Source organism: Thamnophis sirtalis, unplaced genomic scaffold (assembly GCF_051295495.1).
Source record: "Thamnophis sirtalis isolate CommonGarterSnake01/CBP01778 unplaced genomic scaffold, rThaSir2_p1.2 scaffold_1, whole genome shotgun sequence".
Taxonomy (NCBI): domain Eukaryota; kingdom Metazoa; phylum Chordata; class Lepidosauria; order Squamata; family Natricidae; genus Thamnophis; species Thamnophis sirtalis.
In genome coordinates, this window is record NW_028261381.1 from 76,105,020 (window position 1) to 76,132,585 (window position 27,566).

At 37.6% G+C, this 27,566-nt stretch overlaps 1 protein-coding gene across 13 annotated transcripts in view; it reads left to right on the forward strand.

The window, feature by feature from the left end:
• BRSK2 (BR serine/threonine kinase 2) overlaps positions 1 to 27,566 on the forward strand; it is a 454,430-nt gene that overhangs the window by 285,289 nt on the left and 141,575 nt on the right. For all 13 annotated transcript variants that reach the window (XM_087716534.1, XM_087716471.1, XM_087716476.1 and 10 more), the window contains exons 3-4: positions 4,730 to 4,815; positions 21,160 to 21,300. In XM_087716534.1, coding sequence (XP_087572660.1) covers positions 4,730 to 4,815; positions 21,160 to 21,300 — 227 coding nt within the window. The remainder of the gene's footprint in view (positions 1 to 4,729; positions 4,816 to 21,159; positions 21,301 to 27,566) is intronic.

Sequence of the window (27,566 nt, forward strand, 5' to 3'; positions counted from 1 at the left end):
ACGATGCTCCGCCGAGCAGCTGCAGCATTGTGGAGCCATCACAGAGCATTGTGGGTGGTAAGTATGCATGTGCGCACTGCACGCGTGCTGCACATGTGCATGTGGTGGATGCCCAGCCACGTTGTACCAGGATGTGGAACCCACCACTGGACTGTATTAGTAAACTATTTAAAATTCCCTAAAATTCAAGATGTGTAAATTCACTTACTTAGTAATTTGCAAAATCTATATGGAATTCCTTCATTCAGAGGCTTTGCTTGGGTAATACCCTGTTTTCCTGAAAATAAGACCTCCCTGGATAATAAGTCCAATTGGGCTTTTGAGTGCATGTGCTAAAATAAGCCCTCCCCTGAAAATAAGCCCTCCCTGAAACTATGGCAACGCAGCAGCAGCCATGAGGTGACCACGTTCACCGCCTCCTGCATCTCAAAAATAATAAGACCTCCCAAAAAATAAGGGCAAGTGCTTATTTCAGGTGGTTCAAAAGAAAATAAGACCCTGTCTTATTTTTGGTGAAACATGGTAGTATTTCATGTATATTTTTTATTTTGTACTCAACTATCAGATTAAATACAGATTAAATATCAAGAGCTGGTATTTTATTGGTCTAGAGACACTTTGTTTTTTCTATAAATATTTGTAGACTACTGATAAATTAAAAAACTTAGAAACACGGGCTATTTCAAGTTGCATCTCTGAAGCGAAATACATTTTTTTAAATAAAAACATTTTACAGTTTAAAACATTTGGATTAGGGGAAAATTAAACCAGAAGCAAAAGAAGGAATCTTGCTATTGATTTGTAAATACTCAAACTGTAATGAAAAAAGTGGAGTATTTTAATTAAAAACATGGGATATTATATTTGATTACTTTATCTTCTGTTTTTCTTTTTGCTCGTGCAAATAAATTTTAAAATATTATAACTGTGGCTTCTTAAGTGACTGAAGCCATAAATCTTGCTTTTGTGTACCTATTCATCTCAGGGTTTTAGACAGTAACTAAGAAGTACCCTGAAAGAACTATAGCCTACCATCACTCATTTAAGGTTGACATGATGCCACAGCCATCAGCAGGAGAGGCGTTTCAAAAGTAATGACTCTTCAATATGCTGCGAGGCAAAGATAAAATAAAATTCCTAATGTTGTTTTGATTAGATATAATATTAGCCAGATTCCTTTGTCAGTGATGCTCTAAGCTTCGTTTTTTTTTCAATAGGCACATCATGATTTTTTTTCTTTTATTTTTATTTGTAAATATTATGTTCTGTTGGAGGAAAATACACTTCCAACCCCAGGTGGCTCGTTTCCAAGCCAGGAAGATACCAAAGATGCTAGATGACTGGTGAAGAGTTATAGAAGCACTTTATTTTGTCCAAGATCAACAAAGAATGTTGGACAATGGCTGAATGGATTGCCCCTATGTCACCTTTTTACAAATTTTGGTTCCATCAAAATTTCTCATTTAAAATTGCAAATTAAAAATAATAATATTCTACCCATAATCTATGCAGTTCAGAACTCATTTCAGTCCTGGTTCAAGAAAATGATCATTAGGAGTTGCCAGAAATATACAAATAGTTTATTCCTGATCAAATAATCAAACTTCACATTTCTTCCTTTTGCTCTTCACAATCTTGATCTTTCAATAGTATTGCAGGATTTGATATCTTTCATCAATCTTCAGCATTCAAAAGGAGTCTTTAAAGTTTTTGCCAGTCTGCTTTCTATATCCCATAAAGAGGCATCATTCAGGGTTTCCTGTTGCAGCTATTCCTTTTCCTTGATTTATCTTTTGTATTTCCATTTTGGTAATCTCAATTTAGTTGACTTCCATTGTTCAAACTCTTTATGTGAGGTAACAGATTTTTTTAGGTTTTTCTCATCATATAACCATTTCCCCACTGAACTTTATAGCCTTTCTGAGATATTAATACTTCAGTCCAGGTTTTTTTTTTAGATTCTTTATGATAAGAAAAAGTTAAAGTCAGCTTAGTCATTTTACCGTATTTTTCGGTGTTTAAGATGTACCTTTTTTCCTCAAAAAAGAGGCTGAAAATCTGGGTAGAGGCTCTGCGTAGCGCCGGGAGGCCACGGAGAAGCTTCGCTCCGCTCTTCACTCAGCTTTTCCCCAGAGGCGATCCGAGACTTCAAGTGGCGGAGCTTGGAGAAGCAGCGGCCGCGGGCCGGGTCAGCGGGTGGGCGGCGGGGCACTTTGCATCGCAGGAGCCGCCAAGCGCCTTTGCTGCAGACCTGGGCGCTTGGCGGCTCCCGCAATGCAAATTCCCCCCACACCGCCGAGGCCGCAAATTCCCCCCCACACCGCTGAGGCTTCGCAAAAGGATGCCCAGCTGAGCCTCACCAGGCATAAACCTCACCGCACGTCACTGTCTCAAAGTAACCACACCTTAGAATCTCTCATGGTGTATCTGTTAGATTAGAAGATAGCCATATTCTTCTGTTTGGCTACTGAGACAGAATACAACTATATTGTCCAAATGCTATCCAATCTGTTTTAATGTCTCTAGTTTTATGCAGGTTGCCCTGATACAGAAAATTGTATGGGGAAAAAATGCCAGATTAGCAAGAGCATTATTGGATTCAGAGTTCATGTTTTTTCCCCTAATTCTATATTAGTCTGCTGACTTTAATAGTCTGTTGTTCATTTGTATAGCCTTACTTCTCAGTTCATCAGACTGTGATTAAAGCATTAGTGGTTCATTCTTATATAAGTGTACCAACCATCCTCATTTGCTCCAGTTATGTAACAATGAAAAAGGCAATGCAGAATTAATTTAGAGCACCTTATTCAGCAGAGAAAATTGCCAAAGGTATAGTATTATATTACTGATTTTGTTTAAAATTCTGGTATCTATGTCATGATAAGAGGCTTGCCCTCTGCTGTAGAATTAAAAATCTTTTATATATAAATTGAACAATCTTGGCAAACACCACCCAGAAATCCCAGGAGACTATCAATATATTTTAAAAGTTTTATTTTAGCAATGTAAGCATTTCACCATAATTCAGAATGTACATGTAAATGCCAAGCAGTCCTCTTTGTCATTGGCCAAGTAACAGAAGAATCATGGGAAGCAACTTTTGAGATGAACCTTGATGGAATGGAAGATGGGGCTTTGAACCTCTTCCTCCTCCACCTCAGATCTCTCTTATTTGCAGTGCTAACCTACCTCATCTTTATTGATGTAGAGGAATAAGGGAGATTGCCTTGAAGAAAATATATGGCAGCCATTGAGAAAGCATGAACTTAGCCCAAGTAAACTTGGCCCAGGTAAACATGAACTTAGTTCAGGAAGGTGAGACAAGAAAAGTTAAGATTATCTTGCTTTGATTCTTCTTGATAGAAGAGGGAGGTAAAGAAAATACTCTCAGGCTTTCAAGAAGCTGTCATTTGTACTAATAAAATTCTAATTTTAGTATTTCTTGTAGTGTTTACTTCCTGATTTGGTCTTACCACAAAGGGCTAGTATTGATGGTTATTCCAATGCCATAATCATTTATCAAGGTCCGACATATATTCATTTGGTCCTTTCCATGAATATAGTATTACAATAATGTTAGATAAATCTTCTCAAAAATTCTCCATCTCTTCATATTTTTCATTGGAATTTCTTATTTCTTGGCATAGTCTGGTTCAAATTCCATCTCCAGGACAATTTATTAACCTTTCATTATTGTCTATTAATTTATTCTGTAATATCTACCATTCATGACTTGGCTACAAAATGAAGAACACTCAATATTGAAGAAAATGGTGCTTGTTCAAATTAAATGAGCACAGAAAGAATTAATTCATAAAATTACAGATTGTTCAACAAGGTATCCTATTTTATGACAATTACGTACATTGTGTAGTGTTTGAGATTTAATACAGCATTCCAAAGAATGGTTTGTGCATCATGCATTAAAGAATATTAACTTTTTTCAGGATTCTGGTATTGAAACTATAGTCTTTTTGTTGATTTATATATAAGCTCAAAAAACCTTAGACATGTATGTAATTTCCTTGCATGGGAGAAAAGACAAAAGACAATGAGAAGCTTCTAGTTATGGTTTATAATTTGCATTTTTAAAATATTCTGACAATGAAAAATGAGAGTTATAGAATTCAGAATTAGTTAAAAATGCAGAAAACCTCCACTGAATAGTGCTTTAAATTCTGTTAAGGTATCACAGAATATCCAGGGGAAGTTTGAGTCCAGCAGTTCATGAACCATTTATACTTTGGATCATTATGTAAAACAGCCTCGCTGCTCTGAATCTTTGAATTTCTGGAAACTGTGGTTACTGAAAGAACATTTACCATGTGAATCATAATTATTTCTGTAAATATGATACAATTATTGTACTTGTATATTATTGTTATTCTCGATATCTCTCTATATACTTTATTGTTAATAATACAATTTCCTGCAATTTACGAGATTTAGTCTCTGAAAGCTTCTGCCTTATATATTTGTGCCAAGGGGCTTTAAGACTCTCTTGGTTTTCTGATATGACTAAATCTTATATGCATTTGAATGAACATTGGCATAAGTTTAATAGAAAATAAGCAAATACCTTTAGTTTTTTTGTCAACTGGTCACGTTTACTGAATATCTACTTTCTACATTATTTTATTACTGACCTAGTGAAAGATGGTAGACGTAACATTGCTATATAATCTAAGACATAGATTTTAATCTCTTGTATCCTTCTTTTCTCTTCTAGGTGGAACGGGAAATAGCCATCTTGAAGTTGATAGAACATCCCCACGTTTTAAAGCTGCACGACGTTTATGAAAATAAAAAATATTTGTAGGTATTATTCATTGACATTTAATTATTATTAAACAAATTTATATAGCAGACCCATTCACACACAGTGATTTTGGGTGGCCTGTAACATATTAAAGAATAATATAGTACATTGGGAATAGGAGGACAGTGAACATTTCAATATGTGGAGTAGACCAGTCAAATCAACAGAAACAGACTAGTGAATGACTCTTTCAATATCACTCAGTGAACCCATGGATGTACTGACAATTGAAACTTGTCAAAATCTGTCAATTCCACCATTGATAAATTAACAAAACTCTTATTGTTCTTTACATTTCTCTAAAGCAGAATTCCCTAGTTTGGTAGCTTTCAGATAAAAGTTAATCTAAATTTATGATGACATCAAGCTGGGAAGATCTGCTCTGGAATTTGAAAAGGAGTATATTTCTCAAAGCTAAAAGAAGTATTATAACCAAATGTCATGTAAGATTTTAAGAACCTTTTTTGGCTCATTCCCCCGCAATATTGATGTTTTGTTTATTTATTTTTACTGACTCCATTTATTTTACTGATTTAGTGAGACTAATGAATACATCCATTGTCACTTTCTTAGGGGAATTTGAATTCCAGAATGTTCCCAGGTTTACTAGCAACAAATGAAAGAATTGTAACTATGGCCAGAAATATCTAAAATATATTAAGATATTTTAAATTTTATTACCATGTTTTACAATTTACAGGAGAAACTCGAAAAATTATAATATTGTGCAAAAGCTCATGAAAACCCCAAATCCACAATCTCAGAAAATTAGAATATTGTGAAAAGGTGCAATATTCTAGGTTCAAAGTATCCCACTCTAATCAGCTAATTAAGCCATAACACCTGCAAAGGGTTCCTGAGCCTTTAAATGGTCTCTGAGTCTGGTTCAGTAGGAATCACAATCATGGGAAAGACTGCTGACCTGACAGCTGTGCAGAAAATCATCATTGACACCCTCCATAAGGAGGGAAAGCCTCAAAAGGTAATTGCAAAAGAAGTTGGATGTTCCCAAAGTGATGTATCAAAGCACATTAATAGAAAGTTAAGAAGGGAAAAGTGTGGAAGAAAAAGGTGCACAAGCAGCAGGGATGACCACAGCCTGGAGAGGATTGTCAGGAAAAGGCCATTCAAAAGTGCTGAGGACTTTCATAAGGAGTGGACTGAGGCTGGAGTCAATGCATCAAGAGTCACCCCACACAGACATTTGAAGCCCTGGACATGGGCTTCAAATGTCGTATTCCTCTTGTCAAGCCACTCCTGAACAACAAACAATGTCAGAAGCGTCTTACCTGAGCTAAAGAAAAACAGACCTGGTCTGTTGTTCAGTGGTCCAAAGTTCTCTTTTCTGATGAGAGCAACTTTTGCATCTCATTTGGAAGCCAAGGACCCAGAGTATGGAGGAAGAATGGAGAGGCACACACTGCAAGATGCTTGAAGTCCAGTGTGAAGTTTCCACAGTCTGTATTAATTTGGGGAGCCATGTCATCTTCTGGTGTTGGTCCACTGTGCTTCATTAAGTCCAGGGTCAACGCAGCTTCTACCAGATTTTGGAGCACTTCATGCTTCCTTCCACAGACAAGCTTTATGGGGATGCTGACTTCATTCTCCAGCAGGACCTGTCACCTGCCCACACTGCAAAAAGCACCAAAACCTGGTTCAATGACCGTGGGATTACTGTGCTTGATTGGCCAGCAAACTCGCCTGACCTGAACCCCATAGAGAATCTATGGGGCATTGCCAAGAGAAAGATTAGAGACATGAGACCGAACAATGCAGAAGAGGTGAAAGCCGCTATTGAAGCATCCTGGTCTTCCACCTCAGCAGTGCCACAGGCTGATAGCTTCCATGCCATGCCGCATTGATGCAGTAATTGCTGCAAAAGGGGCTCAAACCAAGTACTGAATACATATGCATGCTTATACTTTTCAGAGGTCCAATATTGTTCTATGTACAATCTTTGTTTTATTTATTGCATGTAATATTCTAATTTTCTGAGATTATGGATTCTAATTAAATAAAACAGAATTAAAACATTAAATATAAAAACAATTGAACAGTGCAACTTAGCTGAGCAGATGAAGTAGCTTGAAGAATTACTACCTTGCGTTCCCATCAAAGAAAATACATATATATATAAAGCTTGACGCTCACCAGGCAGAATATCAAAAGCCTCAAGAGACTTTTAAAGAGGAATATAGCTTTTCAAATTGCCTAGGTGCATGACATAGGTTATAATGTCTTATGTCCCCCACCATAGATAATTGGCAGTGGAGTTATTTTAACAAGAGATTTTACATATTCCCTGCAGTCATTCCCAGTCAGTAGTTTAACAGCAGTATTCTGAGCTCATTGAAATTTCTGAATCCTATTCAAAATCAGTTCCTCCCTACAAAGGAGGTCATAGTAATCCAGAGGGATGTAGTTAAGGCAAAGCCAGATTGGAACTACTGTACAGTATTATTTCCAGAAAGAGGTATAGCTAGTGCACCAGCTTTAGATGAGACTTCTGCCTACTCGCAAACTAGGAATAGAGTTCAAGATTAATCTTCTTACTGGACCAGGGGTGGTATGCACTTACCTTCCCTACTGGTTCACAAATGTGAGCACATAGACCCTTCCACGCATGCGCTTTTGACGAAAAAAATGGAACGCCATAGAGCCAGGGGTGGGTGGGTGGAGCCATCTGCAATTTTTGCTACTGGTTAGGATGATTCAGTCCAAATTGGTAGAATATCACCTCTGTACTGGACCACGATGTCTTAATTGTTGATGGTTTAAGATTTATTAATATTGCATTCACTTTATAGGTTTTAGAGAAGTTTTGTTATGCATTATTATATTTTTGTTTGTTATTACTTATTTATTTAACTGCACTATTAGGCTTTTTGTTATAAGAAAAATAAAACCTGGAAGTAGATAAATGTAGAACTACATCCAAACTATGAACTTGAGTTTTCAAAAGGAGTGCGATGCTACAGTAGTGGTTTCCGGATCCTGTTGTAACTGGTACAGTGGAATGGGGCCCGGGGCCCACTACATGAATGCGCACTGCAAGTGTGCACATGCATGCAGAATGCACATGCGTACTTATGACCTGCGACACTCCGCGATGCCTCTGCGATGCTCCAGCTGCTCGGCGGAGCATCATGCAGGTGCCATATGCTCCATGTACATACATGGAAGCGCCAAAGCTCAAATACCGGTAAGGAGGGTGGGTGGGCAGGTGGGCCCTTTGGAGCACCGTACCGGGGCGTACTGGTCGTAACCCACCACTGGGATGCTATCACAAGCAGTGTTCCCATTCTCATCTGCCTTTCAACGTAGGGTGATCACTGATTTCTCTAGCTGGAGTTTTAAGCTAATTTTCTCTTAGAAATCTCATCACCAGGCATCACCTATTGATTTGGAACATACACAATTTTCTTGTGTGCAAAATACAAAAATAAATGCAAACATTCACAACATTATGACAAGCAAAGAAGTGAGCAAGATCCAAATTCACCTAGCTGCGCTGTAGGTAGCCTTTTAAAATATCACATCTCCTTGAAAATTAGATTGCTAAACCAAGGGAGAATATGGCATGGAAGTAATGACCACATATAAACCATACAACTAGAACAATAAATTGTTATGAAACAAAATTGATCCATAAATTCAAAAATCAACTGTAGAAGATGAAGCAGTTCATTTTTTCTCTCTCTTTCTTTCCCTCTCTTGAAAGTTTTTTCAACAATGAACTGCAATACCAGAAAAAAATAATGTTATTTATTTATAAAATTTATAGGCTGCCCATCTTACCACAAGGTAACTCCAGAAAAATAACAGAAAAATATATATATTCTCAGCCTTTTTGTTTATATAGACACATGTGACTTATCTGTCTGTTCCTGGATTGTTTTAAGTGTAGCTATAAACAATATACAATAGTTTATAGTTAATGATACCTTCAGATTTGCCGTACTGCTGTACTGTAAAAAGTAAAAACATTGTATAATCTGGAGATGAGTAACTGAAGTCTAGAGAGACAGTACATAGTCACCCACTAAAAACATTTTAATATCGGAATGTGTGTGTGTGTGTGTGTGTATGTGTCTGTGTGTGTGTGTGTATTCCTTCCTAACCTTATTGAGAAAGTTGCAAATAGCAAAATGTTCTAGTCACAGGGGATAGCAATGTTCTTTTAACAGTTATATTGTGCATTTCCTAAAACAGAATACTAAATTAAAAGCACAACGTTAGGCACATCTGTTTAGAATTAGAGTTAGTTTGGTTAAGGCACCAGGCTCTAAACCAGGAGCCTGAGAGTTTCAGTCTTGCCCTAGTCATGAAGCTAGCTGGATGACTTTGGGCCAGTCATTCTTTCTCACTCCTAGGAAGGAATCAATGGTAAGCCACTTCTGAAACCTTGCTAAGAAGACTGCAGGGATTATTCTAGGCCAGGGGTGTCAAACTTGATTTCATTGAGGGCTGCATCAGGGTTGTGTTTGACCTTGGCGGTCCGTGGGAGCGTGAGACATGGCTGGGGGTAATGGCATAACCGGGGAAGGCATCACCATGGAACTCATGTTGGAGGCACATGTGGTGGCCAAGTGCTAAGGGAGGACCTCCCTGAGACCCTCCCTCAACGTTATAATCTTCCTTCCTTCCTTCCTTCTTTTTCCTTCCTTCTCCCTTCTCCTTCCTTCCTCTCTTTTCTTATTTTTCCTTCCTTGCTCTCTTCCCATCTTTTTCTTTGTCTTTCCTCTTTCCCTTTCTCCTTCCCTGTCCCTTCTCCCATGCTCAAATGCAAAAGGGGAAATATTTCTCCTTTTGTTTCTTTTTTAGTTTTAATTTGCCTTTATAGCCCTCTGCCAGCGACAACGGAGTTCATTTTCGGCCTGGAGGGCTTCCTGCACCCCACTGCCAGTGAAAATAGAGCTGGGGGGGTGCGCACATCACGTTCCATTTTCGCTAGCAGAGGCACTGCAGGATGGTCCTTTGTTAATTCCAGGCCTGATATAAACAACACCCCATGGGCCAGATGCAGCCCGCAGACCTTGAGTTTGACACCCCTGTCCTAGGCAGTCACCAGGAGCCGAAACTGGCTTGTAGCTCCTCCCACAAAAAAAGCACTAAAATACATGTTTAATTGTTCTGACCCCCCTCCTCCGTCCAGGAACGAAAGCCAAAACAAACGTAAATGAGAATGTTTTTTAATTAGTTCAGACTCTCGTTGGCTGCAAGCCCAAAATAAACAAAGAGATAAGCACTCTGGCAGCAAGTCCTACAAAGCTAGGCAGCAATGCAAACAAGCTCTGACAGCAATCCAATTCACCAAGTTGTTTTCTCTTAATCGTGAACGTTGACTTCTGCAAAAGGGCATGGCACAAGCAGTCTCTTTTATAATCAGGAGAGGATCTTAATAAGCATCAGCTGAGCGTAATCATCTCCTATAATTACGCAGTTGTTCTTGCCTCCGAGTAGCCCTTCGACGGTGTGCATCCCGGAACAACTCACAGGTGTTTTCTGGATCACTCCCTCTTGTCTCCTCCCCACTGATCCACTGACCTGGTGGCCAACCAGTCTCTCCTCGCCCTGCTCAGAGTCAGCACCCTGTCCAGGGTCCTCCACCTCCTCCAGGGCCGACTCATAAGACTCCTTCCTGTCGGAGTCTGGCAGCAGCTCCAACGTCTCCTGCCGGGCCACAACATTTAATGTTCTATGTTTAATACCTTGTTAACTTCTTTGGTTTCCAGGCTCTACCCACTTTCTCACTGAATGTTACCAAATATTGGGAGAGGGGCTTTTCTTCTATCTTCATTTCTCAATTGATTTTTTTTTTAATGGAAAGAAAAATAAGAGAAGAAGCACTCGGAACAAGCAGTTTGAAAACGGAAGGCAACTTTACCAAGTTCTATGAATAAAGCAAGTTAATTGCATCATGAAAGTCTGAGCTGGAATCTCATTGTAGTAGGACTGCACAAAGCACTGGGAAGAGGCTTTTTCTTAAAAGAAAATATCTGTCTCCTATGGAAATTCAGCGCTGCTGCTTTGAAGACTTTCTCCAGCTGCTTGCACAAGCCAATATACAGTATGAACAAACAGCATGCAGTTCTATGGGAGACTGCCAGCAATACAAAGTGGAGGTATAACCACCCAGAAAGGTTTTGAAGCTACCTTAAAACCTTCCATTAGGCAAAACTGCTTTACTGCTTTGAGCAGGCCTGCTCTACTCATACCAATATGCCTTGCAACATGTCTTTTTCAAATGCGTAATAATTAGCCATACAGTCACATTGACCCTATAAAGCAGATTATGCTGTATCATAGCAACTGAGCACGGATTGGAATCAAGATTTCTCATATCCATGTACAGCACAACAGCTACAGAGCCATCCTGGCAATGTTAGATAGTGCTTCTAAGTAATTGGGCTTTACTTTACAAAAGATTGATGCCACAATAAATGCGCTTATTATCAAGGTACTTCTATACTTTCTTGTGTTTTTCCCCCCAGAATCACAAAACAGGCTAGATTGACACTGTGCACAGTGTCATTTGGGGATTTATTATCATATATGACATTTGTTCCCCACTGATTAGATTTAAGGGATAGGAGACTTTCTCCATACTGATTTGGTGTGTGCTACTTAGAATATCATTTCATCCCCAACAGAAATCATAGCAAGAGATTTTTTAAAAAACCACCTAAAGTCCATAAATTATGTTTGAAAAATGCATTGTGGTCAAGCTATCAATCACTTTTGAAAATATTAGACCTGATAGCACTGCATACTAGTTGTGTAAATCTAAGGATTTGGGGTGCTGAAATTTCAGTTTATCTCTTTGTAAGATAGGGTAATAAAATGCTTCTCAGACAGCTATACCCCAGAACCTTAAGATGAAGGATATTTATTGTCAAAGTATAAAAATATTGCAATTTGATTGATGGTGATAATTTAAAGAAAATTACATCAATGTTATACTAAAGGCCATTGCTTGCTATTAAAACAAGCTGATATGATTGGTAATGTGGAAACATAATAAATCAATTAATGAGTTTTGGATAATACAGTAATGGAGTATGACTGTGGAGGGGTGAAAAAGCTATGTGTCAGTAATTTCATACCTTGTAAAGTTCAGGTTTAAGAGGGGGATGCCGATGTTGCCAGCAAATGCAACACGGCACAATCTCCCCCCACCCCCCTTTACAAATTAGTCTCAGGTTAGTCGATCAGCATTCCATCAAACATCATGTCTTAATTGCAGTGCTGGTAGCCTGGTTTCTTAGGCATATTATGAATGAAGATTGATATTTTGGATGCCAAAGACAGCATTGCAGCACGGGGAGTGTTTCTTTGATAAATGTTAATTTCACAAATCATGTTTGACTTTGGGATTATTATTTAATTTGTGACAAAGGAGCTTTGGTTGAGTAGATTCCTAATGCAGTCATGAATCAAATCATTTTTTTCCACAGTTAATTTAAGAACGAAAATGCATCGGAGGGGGGGGGGAATTAAAAACGTTGCTGCCTAGCTTAGCCAAAGTAATATCATTCTACTTTTCTTTCCATTCCTTTCCAACATTTATGGAGGAGAAATGCATTACTAGGAGATGTAAGCATTCAGTGGAATCCAGTTCTTAGGTTTGCTGACTCAGACTGCAAAGGCAGAAATCTCAAGTTAAATGCTTTTTCCAATTAACTCTCTTTGCATAGAAAACAAATGGACTGGGAAAAAGAGCTCCGCCACTTCCTTCCATAATATGTCAGTTCTACCTGCTTTTTTTAAAAAAAAGAAATCTATGATGCCTAGGGAGAAAACAGTATATAATTCTGATGTATGCATATATCACTTCCAAGAACAGTGTTTCGTCAGGCAGACTGAATTCATTGAACTGAATAGCTGCCAAATAACAACTGCGTTCATAACACTAATAACCATGGCTTAATAACAAACCATAATGATTTCATTTGTATAACCCATAATGGGTTAGAGCAATATATAAACTCTGAAGTATACTAAATTCATTGGCAGAACCACAATGCTAGCTTCTTTGTGTAGGGATGCTATGAAAATGAAAGCAATGGCTTCATTAGTATGCTATGGAACTATCTCTGTGAAGTATGTATGTATGTATATGTGTCTGTGTGTATATGTATATATGTGTATATATTTATATGTGTATTTGTGTGTGAGTATGCATATTATAGATAGATAGATAGATAGATAGATAGATAGATAGATAGATAGATAGATAGATGATTGATAGATGATAGATAGATAGATAGATAGATAGATAGATAGATAGATAGATGATATAGATGATAGATAGATAGATAGATGATAGATAGATGATAGATAGATAGATAGATAGATAGATAGATAGATAGATACAGTATATAGATAGATAGATAGATAGATAGATAGATAGATAGATAGATAGATGATAGATAGATAGATAGATAGATAGATAGATAGATAGATAGATAGATAGATAGATAGATGATAGATAGATAGATAGATAGATAGATAGATAGATAGATAGATAGATAGATAGATAGATAGATAGATAAAGATTTAAGTCTTGGACTTAAGACCAATAGGAGAGAATATTTGCAGCTCATGGTTGAACTGTTGGGTATTGGATCTCTCTTGAGCTTGGTTGTCACTAACCCTGATGAGGTTATGTAGTTCGGATAATGAAATGTCTTCAAGAAAACAACCACTCTCAACACCAAGGACCTCTCATTTCAACCCCGATCCCTGCCAAAAAAAAAAAGTCAAGATAGGAAAATATCTGTGGATCAGAGTTGAAATGAGAATTCCTTAGTGCTCTCTGAGATTGGTTGTTTCCTTAAATATGTTTCATTATCCATCATGATGGTGTTACCTAGTTGTATAATGTTGTGCAAGAAAACAACCAAGCTCAGAGAAGACCAAAATCCCACAAATACCTAAGTATAAGAAAGCAAACATTGGGTTCTCACACAGAAGCATATTGTAACTGCTTCTGAAAAACAGTTTTATTTGGTAAGGATATCCCTTTTAGTACTACTGCTTCTACTCAAGAAGAGGTTAGACAATCATTTGTCTGAAATTGTATTTCCTGCCTGATCTGAGGGTTGGACTAGAAGACTTCAAAGGTCCTTTCCAACTCTTTTATTCTGTGATATCATCCTTTGAAATAACTGTACTAAGTATTCCCTTTCAATAATAAAGAAAGAAATGTGCATGATTGTTCTGAAGTAAGCTTATAGACAGTGGTGGGATTCAGCCAATTTGCATCACTCTAGGAGAATCGGTTATTAAATTTCTGAGAAGTTTGCTGAACTGGTTGTTGGAAGAAATCATTAGGCAGAGAACCAGTTGTTAAATTATTTGAATCCCACCACTGCTTATAACGGTGATCAGTCGAGCATACACATTTCTGCATGAACAAAATTATGACTTGACACAGGGCACTCTTCTTCTGTGAAGGGAACTTTTCTCTTGGTATCTAGGCTAATTTCATACATAGATGCTTCCCACATGTTTTAATTATTTCAGTTAATTGAAAGGTTTTCAGTGATACATGAGACTTAAAGTTTGTATCACTGTGGTCTCACTTGAGTTACATAGATGGAAAATATAGGATGCCACTTAATGAGGGATCAGCCCATTTTCTTCAGTTGTTCAATCACCATAGTGGTGGTATCTCAAGAACATTTTTCTCTTTAGCAGGATTTTTCTGCTCTCTTGTTATCATAATCTTCTTTTTTCTTCAAATTTTATTTCTCCCTCTCAACTATTTTTCTATTTTTGTATTTCTCCTTTTTGCTTTTGCCTATATTTACTGGCTTCAGACTCAACCGTAGCCTTGTGTGAAATGTAGCAATACATTTCCTCCTAAAAATGAACCACTACCTTATATGGTGTGCTGGAAGAGGAACATGTTGCATAATTCTGACTTCAAGGTCAAGTCTTCAAGGTCAACAACCAAAACTAGTTATATTTTTAAGTACGTTATTTGGGAATACAGTAAATGCTCAAAACTACAGATACCATCAAGCCTGCTGCAATAGCCGTACACTTTTGAAAGAGCTGGACAGATTCTTTCAGAGATTTCAGCAGCTACTTTGTCAAGATGTTATCTTGATATCAGAAACTTAGTTTGGACTTGATTTCTGCATATCCCTCCTGGTTGACTGCTAAATGGGCCAAAAACCAATGAAACTTTATCCTGCGTCTTGATAGACTCCAAAGGAGAGAGGAAGGGAGGGTGAGGAAACACAGATTGGGGTCACTCTGGTTCAATTTTGGAACATTATAGCTTGCAATTCCATTTCTCATGGAAGCAATTCAGGATATCTCCCAGCCTATATTGCATCATCAGCAGTCCATCCCAGCTCCCTCATTCTGTAACCCAGGCCTGAATTGTTGATATAAAGCAGGGGTGTTAAATTCGCGGCCCGTGGGCCGAATGCATCACATGCTGGCCCCGCCCCCACCCAGTTTAGCGAAAGTGGGAAAAGTCCCGATACGTCATGTGATGCCCCCATAACGACGTGAGTTTGACACTCCTGATATAAATGATTATTCTGTCTCTAGTTCAGCTCTCTTCCCTATCTGGAGTGCAAAGTCAAAACCAGTGTTTTTCAGCTTTAGCAACTTTAAGATGTGTGGACTTCAAACTCCCAGAATGCTCCAATCAATTTACATTAAGTCCCTATAAGGCCATAAAGTTGTACATTTATATTACATTTAGGGTATTTTATCTTCTCAAATCTGACAATTAAAATATTTCTAGTGTTAGAGAAATTATAGCATTAATAATCCCAGTCCCTGCCAAAAATTATCTTTGGTCTTATCTCTATTATTAATATTTTTTTATTCTGCTGCTCTTCATTTACTTACCTAAAAATAACAGTTTTGAGTATTACCATCTCAGCACACAAAATTTGCTAATTACTAACTGTAAGAATCTTTTCTTCATGCCTTACTTGTACAAAATCTAACAAAAGTAGATTTTTTTATTGAGGCAGAAAAAGTGTATTTATGATATCTTGCTAAAGGGATAATATATCTTGTTTTTCAAGTTGGTGAAGTACTTTTCATGTCTATGGAGCTATTCTTCCAGGCCATTGGTGGTGTCTACTGCATTTATCAGAGAGTATTTGCTCCCAAATCCATGTAAAGCTGCAGCCTTTTAGCAATTATTATTATTGTTTGGTATTAGACTGCAGAAACAGGCTGTATGTGATAGAGCAATCATCTCTTAAAACCAGTTCTCCACTTCTCATATAGTTTGTTACTCTCCAATCAGTGTGAAGCACCAAAACCACAAAGAAAAAAAAGCCCATGTGTAATTAAGACTGAGTGCTCATCTGTGTACTTATTCGAACCTCCCTTCAGTCCTCATTTCTTATGAGCTGACATGTTTGGTTTCTGTTTACTACCATGTCAGATCTCAGAATTGAGGAGAATGGATGAAAGAACAGAAGGGAATTGAATGGAATATACCGTGGTTATTTCCATCAAAAGTCAGTCAGCTTTAAAAGATTTCAGTAGAGGTATACTGCAGGTGCAATATTCAGTGTGAACACACAGAAAATCACCTGAAGACACAACAGCAATTCATTTATCAGCTGTGGGATTGATCTGGGAATCACCGTATTAGGAAATAAAACCAAGAATCTGCCTCAAAAGCTAAAGAAACACTTCTACTAAATGTAACATGTGGCACAAGTCCTCGATTAATAGAACAAGGCAACAAAAACTGTTCCTTAAAGTAACATTCACAAATGCATTTGGACTGCTGGAAGCTCCAGATAATTGGCAAGTAGCACAAAGCAAATGGACTTCTCTGAAAGGAATGTCTAATAAACAATGGCTTGGAACATCAAGTAACAGACATTGTTCTGGCCAGCTTTTAATCATACATTGACTATGTATTAGAAACAATTGATGAAGTAGCATTCAAAACGTCTTTCATTCACAGTGGCTTGGAGATTTAAAGATTTCAAGAAAAGAAAAACTGCAAACAAAAAGAAAAAATTCCCGAACATGAATATAACTTAAATGGTTGCTTCAGATAAACAGCAGTTGGTTAAATGCAGGGAAACATGCATTTATTTTTTCTGTTGGAAGCAAGCAGTCTCTCACCCTCCCCAGTTTTTGAAATGAAGAGGTCTTGGCTCAGTACCAAATTGGGATTTAAAAATTCATGCCTGCCATTAGAATTTATATAAGTGTTGAATTATTTACATGCTGTACCAATAATGAGCTTAATATCTAATAGAGATGATTTAATAAATATAAAATGCCATTGGAAAAACATAATCAAATAACTGTAATATGTCAGTATGGTCTGGACTCTTTTTGATTAAGGATTCTGTAGAAAATAACTAAGCGTAGTATTTTTTTCATTAGAGTTTGTAGAAAAACCTATACTTTCTTATACATCTCTTTCTTCTGTCATGGTTTCTTCTGAACTAGAAACAGATTAGGAGTCTTAATGGAGAAGGAATATAGGAATAGGCTTAGTAACAGTACCATTAAATGCAGGCAGATATCCAAGACCATGAGCTCTGAAGGGTGCAGAATAAAAACTATTTCAAAAGAAGAATCACGATGTAATCTTAGAGAGAGAACTTTGGTTAGACTTGTATAATTGCTGAAAGGATTGGACACACCTTCCATATATATTCAGGTATGAATGAATATGTGTTTTCTGTTCATTTTTTTCTTTGTTTCTCTTTTTCTTTTTCAGGTCTATTTTATTTTTCTCTTTGAATGTATTTCTTATTATGTATCTAAATTTTTTAATGAAAACTATTTTAAACTAGAGAACTCTGAAGGGGGTGGAAAGAAATGGATCTGAAGGTCAGGATAGTGATGACCAGAGGGAAGCAGCAGGTAGACTGCGCCCAAGGAAGGGAGGATCAAATCTCTAAGGATAACCTGAACTTCCAGCCCTCTGGCCTCATCTTGAGAGTCAGGTTATCAGGTCTTTGGGAGTCTTGTGTCTGGCTTGTACTTGGCTGGCCTTGGTTCAATGGTGGGATACGACCCGTACATCCCCTGGGAGCACCAAGTACCATTCCAGTACGATGCTCCAGAGGGCACACCCACCGTCCTCACCTGTATTTGAGCTGATCAGGGCTTCCGTGCACGCATGCAGAGTGTACAGCCCCTGTCATGGGCGGACAGTACGCATGTGTGCACTGCGCATGTGCTGTGCAAGTGCATGTGGTGGACGCCCAGTCCCATTGTACTGTACCAGTTGCAACGGGATCCGGAACTCAATACTGCCTTGGTTGTACTTTATTTTGGAAGTTATTACCTTTTTTTGCTTCTGATGATCACTTTACCTTAAAACATATTATGGATAATTCATTTCTGTTGTGTAGTTCTAACTCTTGTTTTTAATTGTTATGCTACGAGGGCAGATAGAATGTTCATAGAATGAACATTCTGGAATGAGAACATTGATGTTTTGCTTTAATACTATTTCTTCTTTGGTTTATTTCCTTTCCTTTTTTGGGGAACATGTCCTACTATTAATGTATTCAGATATTCCCTACCTATAGCAGTGTTTCAAAGAGGCTGATAAAGCACACTTCCCACTTTTCTCCCTATTATCCTTGCATATAAAGTAGACCAATCCAAAAAGAAGAACTATATCATGTTGAATCTATATGCGTAAAGGGCCCCTAGCTAGAAGCTCTTCTGCAGGAGACAGCTGCCGAGGACCCCTGGTCACACATTGATTGAAAGTTGTGTCTCATACTAGAAGAGAGCTTCAATTAATGTTCAGACAGACATTTTGATCTTCCATTAAAAAAGTGGGTTATTTGTTTGCGGGGAAAACATTGACCTTGTGGTTTTGTTCATTCAGTGGAGCATTGTTAACAGCACAGGAGCGTTACGTCTTTTCTAGGGACTGTAATTTAAGATTCAACTCACACAATGCAGTCTTGGTGTTTTGATTTGTGTCTTTTTGAGGGGGTATAATAATTTCTGTAGAGGAAGAAGAAATAGGTCAGAAAGAAATATCTATGAGATTTGCATGCCTTTTGAATAGTCTTTAAAGGGATAGTAAATCAAAATTAGCTACGCTAGTAATTATTTCGGCAACCCAGGAGGAACCTCCCACACTGGGAACTGCTCCGCAACTTGGTTAATCAAATATGTGTACAAATATGTCTTCAGCAAAGACTGCAAGGTTCAAAGTAATAAACCTGTAATTAATAGTTCTAGCTTGGAGTGTTTGGTAAATATGTTGTATTCCCATTCCAATGAGTTTGACATTTGTGTTCCTACAACAAGAGCACTGAGCAGGAGTTGGGCATTAAAGTAACACTGTTTAATCAAAGCCATCTGGTAGTGGCAATTTTAAACATAATTGTCTCCATGCAAAGACACTGTTTCTGTTAGCGTCTCTGGTGCATTAGTAATTTAGGATCAGAGTACTTGGGATGTTGCCTTATTTACATAACCTCCTTTGTGCAACCGCTCCTCTATCTTGAGCATTGTTTAACTAACAGGTCTGCCACTCTCCTCGTGTTACTAAACTAGAATGCATGGTTTATTATTTCTTCTTCTTCTTCTTCTTCTTCTTCTTCTTCTTCTTCTTCTTCTTCTTCTTCTTCTTCTTCTTCTTCTTCTTCTTCTTCTTCTTCTTCTATCACTTGAGAAGGCAGAAGCACCTGTTTTCAAAATATCTTCTTTCATTTGTTTCTGTTTCTGACTTAGATAGGTGATAAACAATAATAGGCAGTCTGTTGAGCTATCGCTAGCTCCCAGATAACCTTTGGGGTGTTCAGGCCAACCCACTGGTTTGCTGTTATCAAGAAGAAACAACAAACAATAGGAGGAAGAAAGAGCATTATATGTATGTCTGTGTGTGTGTATATATTGATTTATTTATAAAAACAGTAAAGGTGGGATAAAAATCTAAATAAATACATCTAAATAAAATAAATATCCAGTTCTGCTTTACACTGCAGAAAATATAAAGAAAAGGGATTATAGCAGGGGTGGGTTCCTGCCAGTTCTAACCTCTTCTATAGAAGAGGTTCCACAAATCTACAGTGCCGTTTAGAACCGGTTCTAGTTCCCTCCCCCCTCCCATCCGCACTTCATCAAGATGAAGAGCGAGAGGAGGAATTCTGGGAGTTGAAGTCCACAGGTCTTAAAGCTGCCAAGTTTGAACACCCCTGGGTTTTTTTTCTAAAGGGTTAGGGGTGCAAGGGTCTTGTAACTTGACAGCTTTAAGACTTGCGTGCTTCAAATGCCAGAGTTTCCGAGCCAACATTTTGGTTGCTAAGCAAGAGCATTGTTAGGTGAGTTTCACCACATTTTACAAGTTGGCCACGCCCACCCAGTCACATGACTTCCAAGCCACTCCCACTCAGTCACATGGCTGGCAAGCCATTCCCACCTGGTCACATGGCTGGCAAGCCACTCCCACAAAGCAGGCCACACCTACAGAAGAGGTTCTAAAAAAATTTGAAACCCACCATTGGATTATAGCTAAGACCTTGTAATCATATTTTATGACATGCCCCTCTGGACAGGAATTCCCACTCAAGATTGCTTAGGAATTGGCTTCATAAGGGTTGAGTTTCTTGCTATGTAGAATGCAGTGGTGGGTTTCTATTTTTTTATTACTGGTTTGTTCGTGAGCTTGCGTGCACACTTGCCGCTTCTGTGCATGCGCAAAAGCATCTGGGTGGGTGGGTGGGTGGAGCCTCCCGCCACCGCCACTACTGGTTCGCCCGATCCGGGCCGAATCGGGAGCAACCCACCTCTGGTAGAATGACATGACTGCTTTAGAGAGCAGAGGACAAACAGAATGTTTGCTCAGCTGGCTGAGTATCTTCTGATGTTACCTGCTGTGAGCCTGGAGAATTTAATTCCTGCTAGTTAGTCAACTGCAAGGCTGGCTTTGCATACTGGGAGTCAAGGAGGTGCCTTCTTGTCCTTTACATCAAGCAGCAAATATCATGAAGTAATTTATTTATTCATGCCAGTTATGGTGGGTGTTTTTAGAAAACATTGCATTTAGATGATTATCTACTATATTATTACACTGACTTTGTCTCATGGCATTGGAAATCAATCAGTAAAAGACGTTGAAAACAGAGAAGTAATTTAATTTTGTTTGATAAATCTCTACTTGAGATACTGTAAGGTCTCCAAAAGCTTAGTCGCAGATAAAAATGTTCAAGTGCACCATTTTTCAAAAGTTCTTGCGCTGCAGTTTAAACAAAACTGTTAGTTATTTTGAAGATTACTTTTTCTCTATGTTTCTATGTGTTTTCAAACATATGTATGATCATATTTTTTTAAAAAATATTTTTCCTCCTTTGTTTCAGATATTTGGTGCTAGAACATGTGTCAGGTGGAGAGCTCTTCGATTATTTGGTAAAGAAAGGAAGATTAACACCAAAAGAAGCCAGAAAGTTCTTCCGACAGATTATTTCCGCGTTAGACTTTTGTCATAGTCATTCCATCTGGTGAGTACAATAATTTAGGGCACATGATTTTCAACAAGGGAATTGTTTCGACAGAGTTCATCTGAGTAGGGAACCAACCTTGAAGGTATGTCTTTCACTCGGTTATCATAAGCTGTAACTTCAAATAATTCAGTTCACTCCTCCTTTTCCCTTTCCTTGTGTTCAATTTATCGCTATTTATCGTTATTGTTTGTTTATTCGTATTTATTCGTGTCAGAAGCATCACAATTAAAATAAGGCATACTATGGGACATAAAATTTAAAATGTACAAGATTAAAATATGTACACATTAAACAGATCTTTCCCAGAAACTCCCAACATTAACTGTGTTCTGTTGCGCTGCCATGAGGTGCTCAAATGCCATGTGGTCCCCTATATTTTTTTATTATTTATATTTTATATTTCCAGATTGCCTATTGACTTTGCTTGTTGGGAAAGGTACAAATGGTGATCGCTTAACCTTGGGATACTGCAGCCATCATAACAATACATGCTGATTGCTGAATCATTTTGATTTTGATCATGTGACCATTGGGATGCTGGGATGGTCATAAGCGCAAGGATTGGTCTTAAATCACTTTTTTTCAGCATCTTTGTAATTTTGGATGGTTTTGTACATGAAAGATTGTAGATCTAGGACTACTTATGTTATATATGTAGGGAGAGTTTTGCTATATTTACATTATAGTTTTTAACTTTGTATTATATAATTTTATGTATTAACTGCCCAGAATCATTGTTTTGAAGTAGACATCCATATCAAGCATGTAAATGAACATGTGTCATACAAAACGTTCTCTCAAAAGAAAGGAAAGAAACTCATGTTAAAGAATTTGTGACTTCTGGGCAGCATTCTTGGCTAAATTCCTTCTGGATATTTGCCTTTATTTCTCTTCCAATATAGTGTTGCTTAATTTATCAGTGTGTTATTAATACTCACTTGGATGCTGTTGAGTGTGATTCAATCTTTAACTTGCCTGCCATTTTTGGGACTGAAATATTGTAGTTTGGCCTTATGCTTAAACAAGTTTCAGTAAGTTTTCAATTAGACTGAAATAGAGGGAGGATTGTCCCAATAGATGGAATGCAAGATTTCTACTTAACTGCTGATCCATAACTGCTCATTTATTCCTCAGTAGTTATTTGTACAGTTTTGATTTGCATAATGGATAAAAAATGTTTTGAATACAAATGGAGTTAGGTCTCTTAGGCTAATAACTAGGGAGAAATCAAAAATGTATTCTGTAGAGCTACAATGTCTTTTAATACATTTGCAATGATTATTGGAAACATATTTGGTGGATTTCAACTCTGTTATATACATAAGAAAAACGTACCCATCTTATATAATAAGATGAGTTTTGCCTTGCTTGTTGTTAGAAGTGGTTATTGAGGATCATAAAAAGCCCTTAATCTGCAACTGGATTCGGTTCTAACATTGGATGAAACATTGAACATCTCTTTCCACCTTTCTTGATGTTGCTTGTACAGTTGAATTTGCTCAGGACAGTGAATTTTATCTTAGGTAATACACATATGGGCAATGATAGAAAAAAAAATAACCTCTTGTTCTCTTTGGTATTCACTAAGACTTCATGGTGTACTAGTTTTAGGGCATCTTTTTCACCATCCTTCAGATATTCTTCCAATTCCCTTTGTCTTCTTCAACTGCCTGATGCACTTACAATATTCCACACCCACCTTTGTTCCTTGATAAATAGAGTCTGTCAACACCGCTGCATGGATGAAGGACATGATTCATTGTCATTATTTTTCTGGTCTTCTATCCAGGGCTTTTAGTTCTGCTTGAGTCCAGTCCACTATTCCAGCTGTGTATTTAATGACTGGAATTGCCCAGGTGTTAATTGCCTTGATGATCATTCTTCAACTATGTTTGGATTTTAATGTCTTCTTCCCTCTTATGATGTATTCACTTCTAACCTTCTTGACTTCAGTGTGTTTGATGTTGTCAGCTTGAAGGATGCCCAGGTGATCGTCTTCATCTGGACTTGTTGTTATTTCCATAGGGCACCTTAATTCCTCCAGTGTTCACTAGTTTCCTCTGTTGATGGTCAAGGTGGCATATTTGTCCAGTCCAAACTCCATTGTAATATCCTGACTATTAGTACAGACAATGTTGAGCAATTGTTTTATTTCAGATGGTGGTTTTCCATACAGTTTCAGATTGTGTAAAGAAGGTAGGATAGCCTGGCAGATGTTTTTGACATTTGATAGCCATGGCCTGACTTGTTCAGTATTGTTGACAAAGGAATCAGTGCAATGGCAAATAGTAGTGCTGATAGTGATCTTCTTGAAAGATTCCTTTCTTGATATTAACCTCTTCCAGGCTATCACCATTGACTAGTAACAGTATCTTCCGTTGTGCCATTTATCTCTGCACAAGGCTTCTGATATTTCTGCGGACTCCTGTTACTTTTAGGAATTCAATTATCCAGGGAAGCAAATGCTTTCTGGTTATCAATCCAATCTCCATTCAAGTTAATCTTCTTCTCTTACAGTTTTCCATAATCATCTTGTCAATTAGGTGGTGATCTTTTGTTCCTCTAGTGTTTGGGTGGTTTCCTTTTTTTTCATTAGAAAGGGCTTGTTTTTAAGTGAACTGTTGGACTGTATCGGCTACCAGACTAGTTAGCAGTTTGAAAGCAAGTAATTGGCCTGCAGTTGCCTGTTGCTGCCCTTTTTGTTGGCCCTTTTATTATCAACTAAGTGTTAGCAACTCTTCAATTTCACCTCCTTGCAATATGTTGTTAAACTGCTTGGCAATTAGTAGCTGTAGATCAGTCAGATGTTTCAACCAAAACCCATGCTGACATATTATTGAACTTGCTTGCCATTTCTCCACCATTTCTGCTGTTATGGCAAGTTCTTTTATTTCATCTTCTTTTTTTAATTCTTATCTACCTCTTTTAGTCAAGCTGCATTTTGTTGTATTTATTTGGGTTGTCCCATATCTGCACCCAAAATGTACTGTTTTTCTTTGTCAGGTGTTGACTGGTTCATTGGTAGTTCATGAGACCACCATTGGTGGATGGTAGAAATGTTTCTGATTTTACTGAAATTACAGATTCTTCTTGTAGTGTGCAATTCAAACTTCATATCTGCTGATTTTCTTGACTATATCTGTTATTTGCTGCTTTATGCTTCCTTGATCTTCCTTGTCTCTACTTATTTATTGATTATTATTATATATACACAAAAATGTGAAGTCACAGCTGCCAATTCCTTGGACTGTGTTGGCCTTCATATGCATCAGGTTCTTTCCTAGAACTTAGTATGCTGTAATTCAGGTGTGTCAAACTCATGGTGTCACGGTGGCATCACATGATGTATCAGGACTTTTTCCCCTTTGCTAAACTGGGCATGGCCAGCATGTGATACATCCGGCCCGCAGCCCAGGAGTTTGACAGCCCTGCTGTAATGTACTGACATAGTATATGTGCCAATTATTATACATACAACAACATGAAATCATAGGTTGCCAGATCTTTAGCTGGTGTTGGCCTTCATGTGCATCAAGTTTTTCCCAAGAATCTAGGATGTCATAATGCATCAATATAATAGGCATGTAGATCCAAGCAATGTGATCTTTTGTAACCGACTGATGGAAATTTTGTTAATGTGCAGATGTTTGAAGCACCATCCAAGGTTTTTTGGTATGGCTCCCTGCATAATTGCTATTATTATTAATATTATGTGAATCCTTTTCAAATGCAAACTGAAAGTTGGTTTTAATAAGAGAGTCATTAGAGGCAAATTACAGTCTAAGGCTGTGCATGATTTGTGAGCCACCATCAGCCATGTTTTGAGTTGCAATAAATTGCAAGTATACCAAAGCCCAGAGGTGGGGAAAATGATGATTAGATATTGGGTAGACTAAAAATCATATTCAGAGAAAATAAGCAGGTAGCATAGATACACTCACCAGAGCACAAGGGACAACTGACAGAAATCAATAACAGCTGGAGGGTCCAATCTGAATCATTACTTTTAATAGAGTGAATATCTTTGGTCACTGTTGGTTCAAGATTAAATATTTTTTTATTACCAATCCATATGGCCAAATTGCAAGCTATCCCTTATATGATTGAGATTGTTTCATCTTAATAGGTGGTGATTGTTGCTTGATTTAGGCTGGACCACTGACTAGGCGGATTTTATACAATGGATGTTACAATAATGGAAGAGATTCAAGTGGGATTTTTTTCTTCTGCAATGGTACTACTGCGTTTCCCCTAAAATAAGAAGGGTCTTATTTTCTTTTGACCACCGAAATAAGCACTTAGCCTTATTTTGGGGGGAGGTCTTATTATTTTTGAGGTGCAGGAGACGGTGAGCATGATCATCTCATGGCTGCTGCTGTGTTGCAATATTTTGGGGAGGGTTTATTTTCAGGGGAGGACGTATTTTAGCGCATGCACTCAAAAGCCGAATTGGGCTTATTATCTGGGGAGGTCTTATTTTCAGGGAAACAGGGTATTTAGTTGAAATCCCACTATCCTCATTTTTGGAAAATATTAAACTTTTTAATCACATCATCGTACTGTTGTAATTTCCAAAAATAACTGAATAGTTAGAATGATATACAATGAAGCATACATTCCTTGGTTCATACTCCTTCAGTGTAGTCATGCAAAGTGAATTGGGAACTTGAGACACCATTTTGCCAGAGTCATTGACACAGTAAGCACTTGGATGACTCCAGAGTGGCATCCACAGCTAAGCTGGAATTCCACTTCTATGATTTGCTGTGGTTTCTCATCAAGCCAGAATTAATGGCCTGGGAAACCTGCTCCATTTTATGATCATTGAATTGGTGAGGGAAACTACTATTTAACCACTAGCTTTATTTGGTCTCCTTTGCTGTCTGTAGTTCCCAAGAGGGTGATGCTTACAAGATTTCTTTTATCAAATATTTTAAAGAAATGCAAAGAAAAGGAACACTCTTCATTTTCTAGGGTGAAAAAAAATGAATGTAATGCATGTTTTTAAATGATGAAGCCTGACCTTATCCTGTCAGGGGATAGCAAAAATGACAAATTGTCTAATCAGCCAGGTTATCCAGTCATGACCGTACTGAAAATGAAGGTTTCTCCAATGGCTAATGATGGGACATGGATGCTTGTTGCCCACATATAAAACAGATTAATAGTCATGTGCTTGTTTAATCACATGCTAGATTCCTCTTTTTCCATCATTTCCAACAGTAGGCACAAAAACAAACAAATGAGTACCGGTAATTCCTTTCAGTTATTTTTTATTTCTCTTTGCCTGTTTGTTTACTGGTGACCTAGAATATAATCCTGATTGAGTTTCTAAAAGCATTCCTTTAGAAATTCTCTGTGTCAAATACCTTTGATTTTAGCATATATTCAAGCACAGCTTGGTAGTAAAAGATTTGAAAGAAAACAAATTAGCTTTCAAGTTAAATTTCTAATTCATTATTAAGTCAGATAAATCAGAATTCTGGTACAAGTATAGTAAAGCTTATCCAGATGATCTATCTTCCCACCCTGAATAACTCTCAATTCTAATTTAAACTCCACACATTCCATACTGTTATGATCATTTCTCACTATTGTGGCTGTTCAAGATCATTTTAGAGATTTCAGTGCTTTGTAGATCAGAGAATCAACATTTCCCTTTTTTGCCCAACAGTCAAAATAGAAAAATGCTAACCAAACAGTTCAACAATGAACTACCTACAAGGAAAACTGTAGACAAAAGATAGGCTGCATTTCACAAAGAGTGAGGCACCTTATCATTCTCACAAGGAAAGTCTTAACATGAGTGCAAAAGGGATGTAGTAGTAGCTCAGGACTATATGCTGGCAAGGACTGGGGGCAACAAAGGCAAAAGCGCAAGAGTGGAGGAGAAACAATCTCAATGAAGTGGGTAGGTATAACCAGTCATAATCTTGGATGATTATACACCAGTATGTTGAACATGGGAAGTAAACAGGAAAATTGAAAATCTTAATGACAAATATATCTTAGGCATCACTGAATCTCATTCAAAAAATAAAGCACGATAAGTAACAATTACATCAAATTTAGCATTAAATAATAAATTTATATAAGCACGTCACAAAATAAGGATATTTGTCAATAGAGGGCTTCTAGTAGTTTCACTTGAAATATGGGCTGTGCTTTTCTCCTTAAGGGATTTTCTATGGGGAAAAAATAGAAGAGTAATAGAAAAAGCTGGGAGGCATTAGAAATGAAAGATAACATTGCCTGAATCCCTG